Genomic DNA, 10,325 nt, shown 5'->3' on the forward strand with positions numbered 1-10,325 from the left:
AAAGTTCCATGTTTCCTCCATCTAGAGGGAGTCTGTGTGCTTTGGATCAGGAGCAGCTCCTGAGGTGTGACTTAGGCTACCTGCTGCCCTCTGTCTTGTATGACTAAAAGCCCCCCCTAAAAAACATGCCTGACCCAGGCCCCTGCTGCCTCCACTCCATCCTGGAAAAGTGAAAAGTGCCCACAGCAAGCACCAGGGAGCAGGAACAGAGCCCACTTTGCCATCTCAGTTACCTCTTTCCTTCCACAGCGATCATCCCAAGAGCCTCCTCCTTAAAGAGAAACCAGCCACCTCGCTCAGCCCTGCCTGCTGTGGCTGAGGGGAAAGTGTTTCCCTGACCTTGCTCAAAGGACTCTAGGTTCCTGTGAATGATCCTGTTAACTGGTCTGGGTTTCCCCCACTTCCTGTCAGATGCAGGAAATTAGATTTGACCTCTGCGCTGATCACTCTAAAATTATTCTTGGCACTAAAGACTTCCAGCCTTTGTAATCTATTATCACCCTGATTAATGCCGATGTTCTGATGGGGTAGGATCCAAAGGCAATGTGATTTCGTGATTCCTCATCCCCATGTCGAGTGCAGATGTCTAAATGGAGTAAAATCATCTTTAATGAGCATGGATCAGCATTCAGATGGCTCCGGGGTACGCTAACAGATTCCCAGAAAAATACCCCATGCCAAACCACCTTATGGGACCCTTCCAGGTCCCACAAGGAAGAGGCAGGGAAAAATCTTAAAGTCAATCCAATTCTCAGCCAAACCATTATGTGTTAAGGACAGACGCAGAAATGTGATGCTGTATTTTCCTCAGCGCTAATGGGGCAGCATGCTCGTCTCAGGCATGTGAAAAGGAGGAAGGAGACAGAGACAGCAGAAAGCCACTGTGCCTCGAGATTTAAAGAAGGGAAATAAAGTAAAGGCTTCTCAACTTCTAACTTAGAATTCTTCTGTAGGGAGGCTGCTTCCTTGTTCAGAGGCTTGACTTTTTTCTAGCCTTAAAATAGAAGTAAAGATTTCACACACAGCCTTTTGTATAAGGTACCTAGATTGTATCTGCAAAGTACATTGATTCATCTCACATTTATCAAGCCCGTATTTATAAACACAGTCATGCATCACTCAATGGGATACGTTCTGGGAAATGCATCCTTGGGTGATTTCATTGTTGTGTGTCCATCATGGGCTGCACTTGCACAAACCTTGATGGTATAGTCCACTACACGCCTAGGCGGTGTGGGATAGCCTATGACTCAGGCGACAAACCTGTACAGCATGTTACTGTACTGAATACCATAGGAGACTGCAGCACAAATCACTAGGCGATGGGCACTAGACTCCCTAGATCATTATAATCTTACAGGAGTGCCGTAATGAGCCGGCGCATGACTGTGTATGTACTCAGAGCCATGGAGGAGTCCGTGATTATAACCCCTGTCATTACAGAATCATGTTGGTATTTTTCACCAAACACTTCACCCAGGACCTGGACAGAGAAGGTACTCAGTCTATGTCTGTGGAGTGAGTGGGAGGAATCCTCAGGAAATTAAAGCCTAACTAGAGGTTCTAGAGAAGTTCATAATTGTACTACGAAGTGGAATGTGAAAGCACCTTAAAAGATAGATGGACAAATAAAGATGTGGGAATAAAGGGGCAGGAGGCCGGGCGTGGTGGCTCACACCTGTAATCCCAGCACTTTGGGAGGCCGAGGCGGGTGGATCACCAGAGGTCGGGAGTTCAAGACTAGCCTGACCAACATAGTGAAAACCTGTCTCTACTAAAATACAGGAATTATCTGGGTGTGGTGGCAGGCACCTGTAAACTCAGCTACTCAGGAGGCTGAGACAGGAGAATCACTTGAACCCAGGAGGTGGAGGTTGCAGTGAGCAGAGATCACACCACTGCACTCCTGCCTGGGCAACAAGAGTGAAATTCGTCTCAAAAAATAAATAAAAAATAAAGAGGTAGGAAGGTAACACCCAGGCTGCAGGAAGCACAGAACATTTCTGTTCATGAAGGCAGCAGGTGGATTGTGAGTGGGAAAGAGAGAGGATGAACGCCTTCTAGGTTAGAGCCAAAGCAGCAGCCTCAGGTGGGGCAGGGAAGCTGGGGAGACATTCGGTCACAGGAAGTGTACCCACACAGACAGGGGACGCAGGAGAACAGGGCTGTTGGGAAGGGAGGGGGCTCCTGCCCTCAGTGGAGCACCTGACACAGGTCAGCCTCAGGGCAGGGCGCCATCCCATCTTCATCCTCACACCTGCCCCTCCAGGTAGAAAGCACTGCCATTTCACACGCGATGGGCCAGCAAGGGGCAGCTCCAGCGGGGATCGGTCCCTAGGTCTCTCTGGCACCAAAGCCCTTCTACCCTCCATTAAGAAGAAAAAATATTATTTATTTATTTTTATTTATTTTTTTGAGATGGAGCCTCACTCTGTTGCCCAGGTTGGAGTGCAGTGGCGTGACCTCGGCTCACCGCAACCTCCGCCTCCCGGGTTCAAGTGATTCTTCTGCGTCAGCCTCCTAAATAGCTGGGATTACAGATGCTAATTTTTGTATTTTTAGTAAAGATGGGGTTTCACCTTTGCACAAGGATGTTCTTGATCTCTTGACCTCGTGATCTTGATCTCTTGACCTCGTGATCTGCCTGCCTCAGCCTCCCAGGGGAAAACATTAAGACCAAAGGGAGCCGTTGACCTTGAGGTAGAGTGAGGGCTCAGTGTGTAGGTAAGAGGGAGACATGGGGAGATAGTCTGAGGGAGAACGTGAGGCAGGCAGTTGTAGGCAGAAAAGGGCATGGCCCCAAAATACCCATTAGGAACCCACGGCAGGGGGTTGGGTGGCAGGCTCTGGGGCTGGGGCAGCAGGGGTGAAAGGGAAGAGACCAGAGGAGAGGCATTCTCCCAAGAGCTTCAGAAAAATTAAATGTGGGGAGCACAAAAATGGGAGGAGGTAGAGGTGGGTTCCCAAAATGGGGGAAACAGGAAGAGAAGCTGGCTCTAGGGAAAGAGGATGAGCTAGTTTGGGACATACACGTGAAAAGATCAACCCCTAAGTGTTGCCAGCCAGTGAATTCATTGCTCTCTTCTCCTTCACTGTCCTGAATCTTCCTACCGGCTGCATGGGAAATGCCCAATCAACCATTTCCCAGGGACCAGCTATGGACCAGGCACAGGTTAGGCCCTTTGCAGTCAGGGAGTTCACGGTGTAGCAGGGGGGGTCCCGGCAACTGTTCTGACAGCCCCAGAGGGTCATGCAGGGGCTCTGTGTGGACCTGGGGCAGTGAGTGAGGTGACATCTTCTTTCTGCATGTGCAGACCAGGATGGCTATGGTGGACTTGCATTCCGCAGAGACCGTGAACAAGAACCATGAGGCACCTCGATTCTGCCATGCCTTTGTCATCTCAGTGTGAAGGCCATGGAGGCAGAAATGACCCCAAGTTACTGGCCTCGCTGACGTGATTAGGGTCATTTGGACATTCATCTTAGCACACTTGCCCTAGTCACCAAGTACCCAGGCTCAGGAGGCCCTGGGCCCACTGAGAGAGAGGGTCTTGAAAACCCCAACTCAGATCGGAATTCTAGCTCGTCGAAGGAAATCCGCTGTCTAGTGCCTCTCTCCTGGGAGGGCAGAGAGCTTTGGCATAGATGGGGAGGGTAGTGTATCTGGGAGTGGCCTTCTGTTCTCTGGGCTGTAGACAGAGCTGCCTCTCACAGCCTTTCCCTGTGACAGGAGGTCACTTGGGCCAGCTCCTTGGACTCATGGGCCCTGAGGACCCCCCTCCCAGGCTAGGTGGGGCAGGCAGCAGCAGGTGGGTACAAGGCCCTGTCCCACTGGCTTATGCTCTCCCTCTGTTCTCCATCCAGCCTCAAGCCCTTCTCAGGACGCGCAGGGTGCCAGGTGGCCGCGGAGCAGGAACCCCTCCACCTGGACTGTGGAGGATGTGGTGTGGTTTGTGAAGGATGCCGACCCGCAGGCTCTGGGGCCTCACGTGGAGCTCTTCAGAAAGCACGTATGCGAGTGGTGGGTTTGACCTTGGGGGGATTGGGGAAGCAGGCATGGAAGGAGAGTCAGGTCCAGGGAACTGCAGGATGCTGCCAGGCGGGTTGGGGGGGGCTCTAAACTAAGCGCTAGGGGTACCCTCAAGGGAGCCAGAGATGAGAGGGACAGATACAACCACAGGCTCTTCAGAGCAGAACAACCAGTTAATTTGTTTGTAAAGGGATGTTGGCCCCGTCTGTTCTCTCACGTTGGCCTGCGTCAGGAGTGCCTGTTTCCTGCCCATCCAGCCGTCTGTGCATGCAACAGACATAGACAGCACACCTGCGACACGCCAGGCAAACCGCAGTCACGCCTGTTCCTAAACTGCTTCAAGGACTAAATAGGAAAATGCACAGAAGGTGTTTAGCACGGTTCCTGACTCAGATGCCTTCCCTTAGCAGATACCATCCTCGTGATTTGAGATATGCTGAAATATAGAGAGATGGTAAATTTCTTTCAAAGATAAAAATCTATTTACCTGCCAGGCTTACTACACTCATTTTGTTTTTATTTGTTTTTGTTTTGTTTGAGATGGAATGCAGTGGTGCGATCTCAATCGCAGCTCACTGCAACCTCCACCTCCCCGGTTCAAGCAATTCTCCTGCCTCAGCCTCCCAAGCAGCTGGGATTACAGGTGCCCGCCACTATGCCCGGCTAATGTTTGTATTTTTAGTAGAGATGGGGTTTCACCATGTTGGCCAGGCTGGTCTCATGTGCTGGGATGACAGGCGTGAGCCACCGCGCCCGACACTATACTCATTTTGTATTGTGCTGTAACAAATTACCACCAACACAGTGACTTCACACAATACACATTCACTACCTTACCACGCTGGAGGTCAGGAGCCCGACATGGCTCTCGCTGGGCTCAGCCAGCAAGGCTGCATTTCCTTCTGGAGGTTCCAGGAGACGTCTGCTTGGTGGCCTTTTCCGGCTTCTAGATCCACCACCAGTCCTTTGTTCCCATCCCCCGCCATCATCTTTAAAGCCTGTAACATCAAGCTGCGGCCTGTTTGGCTGCTCGGGCTGCCATCCCTGGTCCTCACGGCTGATGTCCTCTTCCACGGTTAAGGAGCTTTGTGATTACACAGCCGTCCCCCCAGCCCTGCCCCATAATCCCAGATAATCTCCCTACTTTAAAGTCATCTGATTAGCAAACTTAACCCCACCTGCAACCTTAATTCCCCTTTGCTGGGTAACTTGACATTCACAGGTCTGGGGATTAGAATACAAACATTGTGCATGGAGGGGCAGGAGCGTTGTTCCACCTTCCACAGTGACCAGTATTTTTGTTTCCTGTTTCTCATTTTATTTGGTGATCCTGTCAAAGAAATCAGGCTTTCCGATCTGAGGAGGATCCTCATCTCACTCAGCACTCGCCTTTTTTTAGGCATATGTTGACCTCATCTAACAACGGGGCCTTGAGACCGAGAACCACAGAGTGGGTTATGCTTGGACAGATTGGGGCAGGAGGAGTCTGGCTGTCTGGCAGGGTGGGAGGGGGTGGTGGGAATCCAGGAGGTGAGGGAAAGAAAAGACAGTAGGAAATGAGGCTCCTGTGGGTGGCCCACAGGTGAGCCTTGCCCACTGCCATTTTGTCAAGGACATGGAGAGTGAATGACACAGAGTGGGTGCTCCATCGGCACTGCCTGGCTGGGTGGATGAATGAGAGGGCTGGCGATCCTGGCACCCATTACACAAGTCCTATAACTATGTCTCTTCTCCCTGCCCGCCTGAGCACCCCACATTTCTACCCTTTGTCTCCAGTGACCTGAAAATAGCACTACAGTTGAGCATGGAAGCCCAGCCTTGCTAGGTTCATGAACTCAGCATGCATTCTGGAGGGGGACCACTTTCAGAGAACAATGGTAGCAACACCAGTACCAAACCTCAAAGGACTGGCTTGTTCCCTTGGTAGTTCTTTGTGCTGAGCCCTGAGATGAAGCAGGTGCATTATTTAGTGCATTCCATCTAGTGTAATAGACAGGACTGTAACACACCTGAAATCCTCCATAGGGTGGAATGAGTAGCTTTGTCATCAGGTACAGGTAGGTGTGCCTACCAAGGAAAGAAATGAGAAATCAGGGCAACAGGCGGGAGTTTGGAATGGAAAGACCCTCTAGTTTCAGGGTCTAACGGATGACACTTCCTGCTCCTTTATAGCCAAGGTTGGATGAGGAGATAAACTTCATCAGTGGGATATTGGGAACACACATGGGGTCACGTTTGATTTCTTCTGTCAGGGGAGGGCAGGAATATGAAGCATCCCGTGTATCAGATGACTCCAGGGAGATGTTGGGGAGAGGAGCACACAGTATTTGTTTGCTTTAATATTTTAAAAGATCTTGCCCCAGGCCCAAGAGTACATGCTGCCTAAATAAACCCATATGCCCTGAGCACATCCCCTGACCACACCTTAACCTCAGCCGCCGTTTGATGACTCTGACCATCTTCTGGGTTTTCTTTCTTCTGGTCCTATCCCACCAGGAGATTGATGGCAACGCTCTGCTGCTGCTGAGGAGTGACATGGTCATGAAGTACCTGGGCCTGAAGCTGGGACCCGCACTGAAACTCTGCCACCACATTGACAAACTGAAGCAAGCTAAGTTCTGACTTTTTCAAAAAGACAGAAGCGAAACCCAAAACAACAGATCTCAAGATTATCTTCTGCCTTAGCAGCATCCAGTCAACATCACAAGATAAACTCTCCTCTTAAAATTAACAGACACAAAGACTTGGTCTTTCTATAAAACTTGTGAATCTTTGCCTTTTTAAGAATTTAACGTGGACCTTTTGAAAAGTTTGTCTGTGTTAATAATTTGCCAAAAAATTACAAAAGCCTCTGATTTTTTTCACATCCCTGTTATGCTGATTGCTCTTAAAGTGGGTCCTATTTGCATAATGAGAGAATTATGAATGCTTATTCCCAACGAGAGTACTGGAGGGTTCTAAGAATGAAAGAAGGACCTTTGTCCCTGCTGGCTCTGCAGGGACACCCACCTCAGCACCATCTGCCTCTAACTCTGACCTGGGGACCTATCCATGTGAGCCTTGTTTGCCTCAGCTCTGGAATCTGACTTCTGAAGATGACTGCCTCACCTTGCACTAGCTGGAAAACTTGAATTATTTTGCTCCCTGAAAGAAAAGAAAAAAAAATCTGTTCTATTCCTAGAAAATCTGAAGTACTGTGTTGCTCCACTAGAGGGCAGACTGCTAATGAAATTTCAGGACCCTCGCTGACTGCAGTAGCAGGATTATTCAGTACTGACTGGATGGGTGTCTGTGAACAAGATCTAGCCCACACAGAAACAGGGGATTTATTCCACAGTCAGCACCACAGATTGCGACTTGGGAAGAAACCATCAGCTAGAGGGGTCTAGTTCGTATCCAATCGTCATTGACTGACTGATTGGTACTCCACTAGCAAAGGCAAGAATTTGGAAGCACACTCTACCCAGATGGGACTTTGGAGTTCCTTCCCTTCCAGAGTCCTTACTGAGGTGTTGAAGTGTTGGCATGCCGAAGAATCTTAGTGACATTTAGCCATGGGTGTTTCTTTAAAAAAGGAAAAGAAAGTGTCTCGATGAAGCTTTGAAACGGGAGAGTGTTGATTTCTAGTTACATTGCTGGATTATGTAGTTGTATCTGTGGCTAATTTTTCTAGTCCTCAACAAATACACAGACATGCTATTACGGGGTTTAATTCAATTTGCAAATAGGTTTTCCTTCCTCACCGTGGAGTAATAGAAAAAATTGATTTCCTGCCCCTTTGCAGCTGTGTCCAGAGAAGAACAATGAATCCACATTTTATTAGGCAGAGGGACAACTTCCCTGCCATTCTTTTTATTCTCTTTTCTCTGTTTCTCTCCCTCTCTCTTCGTTCACGCTGAGCAGAAAGCATATCTTCAAAATGAATTCACCTTTGCCACACGCATATTCTCTTCCTTAAAAGGACACCAGCAGTGTTGGAGATGAGGAGATGAACATTCGATTTTGGAATTTCTGGGAGGGAGAGGTTAGGGGTGACTCAGGGCCTTCCTTGGCCCAGCGGTGAATCAGAAAAGGCACTCCTTTCGCTGGGATGCAGCCTGAGCAGGAGTCTCAGCTGGCAAGTGATGCAGGATGGGAGCTCACCCTCCTCACCCCTTGATCAACTGCCACTGTGCAGAGCATGACCTGCAGAACCACGAGGGCAGCCCTGAGTAGATCTCCAGAGACCCACTACTTAGAATCCAGATGAAGGCCGTAAGAAATGGTCCATGCCATGCTGTTAGGCCTGTTTTGATGTGCAGTATTTGAGGAAGCACACAGTAGCCTCCTTTTCAGAAGCACAAATGGTGGCTGGACTCAGAGCATGGCAGAGAAGGGGAGGAGGAGAATGTGCTAAACTTGCTCTCTGAATTGAGCTAAGTTATCAGATTGTGGAAGAGCTCGATGTCTGGTGGTTTTGTTACAGGAAGGGGGTCCCAATCCAGACCCCAAGAGAGAGCTCTTAGATCTCATGCAAGAAAGAATTCAGGTGAGTCCATACAGTAAAGTGAAAGCAAGTTTATTAAGAAAGTAAAGGAATAAAAGAATGGTTACTCCGTAGGTAGAGCAGCCTTGAGGGCTGCTGGCTGCCCATTCTTATGGTTATTTCTTGATGATATGCTAAACAAGGGGTGGAGTATTCCTGCCTCCACCTGTTAGACCATATAGGGTGACTTTCTGACATTGCCATGGCGTTTGTAAACTGTCATGGCGCTGGTGGTAGTATAGCAGTGAGGAGGAGCAGGGGTCACTGTCATCGCCGTCTTGGTTTTGGTAGATTTTAGCCGGCTTCTTTACTACGCCTGTTTTATCAGAAGGTCTTTATAACCTGTATCTTGTGTTACCTCCTATCTCATCCTGTGACTTAGGATGCCTTAGGGGTCTGGGACTGCAGCCCGGTAGGTTTCAGCCTCATTTCACCCAGCCCCTATTCAAGATGGAGTTGTTCTGGTTCCAACGCCCCTGACAGTTTCAGCACCTGAGAAAAGTACCTTGAATCAGGCCTTGGGGCAGAGTCTTCAAGATTTTAAGGTGATAGGGCCTGTCTCTCGAGAGTTTATTAATCATAAGTGCTCATTGCTGGTGTAGAGTTAGATAAATTTCCCTCAAAACAGCCACGGGCAGGTAATGTATTCAGAATTGCCAATGTGAAAACAATGAGATCCAGAAAAATCCCACAACAACCCAGGTTTTTCACTCTTTTTTTTTTTCAACCTTCTGTTACTCATGGTACCTCTTCCATCAAAAAACACCTCATTTAGTGACTTCCAGTATTAAGTTTTCAAAACTTCCTACGCACCCTCATCAGTGCCTCCTTCACTGTAGAGCCACAAATATTGGTGCTCCCAAACAAAAATCAGGCCCAAACAATGTCAAAGAGATGCCTCAAGTAGTTTTCAGGGGAGAGAGATGTTCTCATTTCAAGTCTTGGAGAAAACTGGATCCGTGTTCGCGTGGAGCTGCTCTCGCGGAGGTGCTATCTCATTTCGCATTAAACTTTAAGCAGGACAGATTGCTGAAACCATGATATTTAAGGTTTGACTTTTTAAAAATCTCATTACTTTTAAAATAAATGCTACCACATCAGAGAATAACCTGGGGAGGAAACTCTTCCTTGACTGTTTCTGCACTGAAAGGCAATTAGCCGACCAAATTATTGTAGCAATACCGCAATTATAATTAATTTTCACCCCTCTCAAAAATCTTGTCAAACCAGGAAGCTAAATAGCTTCACAAATGTAAAACACACCAGGCCATTTCCTCTAAACAGACCTTAAAGGGCTAGGCCACGTGGGTCACCCTCGTCCAAATGAGAGCCGACTTGGGGGCCTCTGACTTGTACAGATACGGTACTTGTTATTCCATTGCAGTAGCTTTGCTTCAGGTTGTACAGTGAATAATGATATCGTTTTGCATAATTCCAAATTAGAGTGTGTATGTGTGTGTGCCTGTGTTCATGTTCCAAACATTTCCAATTACACTTGTCAAACACTTGAAAAAAAAAAAATCAAGAGACAATTCTATTGCCTAAGGCCTTTTAAATATTTCATGAAGCACATTATTCCCTGTGCAAAGACTTGAGGTGGAAGATGTGGGTCTTGTCTCTCTCTGTGTGTGTGTGTGTGTGTGTGTGTGTGTGTGTGTGTGTGTGTGTGCGTGTGTTTCCTGACACTGTAGTTGGAGAGCCTTAGGAAGTCAGTGCTTGGGAGTGTATCAGCCATTGCCTTTGCTTGGCTTGCAATATGGAGGCAGAACC

At 48.3% G+C, this 10,325-nt stretch overlaps 1 protein-coding gene across 7 annotated transcripts in view; it reads left to right on the top strand.

Moving 5' to 3' along the window:
• SCML4 (Scm polycomb group protein like 4) overlaps nucleotides 1–10,094 on the top strand; it is a 119,965-nt gene extending 109,871 nt beyond the window's left edge. For 3 of the 7 annotated variants that reach the window (XM_037743952.1, XM_017543736.2, XM_017543737.2), the window contains 2 exons: nucleotides 3,865–4,010; nucleotides 6,527–10,094. In XM_037743952.1, coding sequence (XP_037599880.1) covers nucleotides 3,865–4,010; nucleotides 6,527–6,652 — 272 coding nt within the window. In that variant the 3' untranslated portion in view covers nucleotides 6,653–10,094. Of the gene's footprint in view, nucleotides 1–3,864; nucleotides 4,022–6,526 lie in introns of all 7 variants that reach the window. The other 4 variants (XR_005202667.1, XR_005202666.1, XM_037743953.1 and 1 more) reach the window with 4 other exon arrangements.
• The last annotated feature ends 231 nt before the right edge of the window (nucleotides 10,095–10,325 follow it).

Source organism: Cebus imitator, unplaced genomic scaffold (assembly GCF_001604975.1).
Source record: "Cebus imitator isolate Cc_AM_T3 unplaced genomic scaffold, Cebus_imitator-1.0 Scaffold160, whole genome shotgun sequence".
Lineage (NCBI taxonomy): Eukaryota > Metazoa > Chordata > Mammalia > Primates > Cebidae > Cebus > Cebus imitator.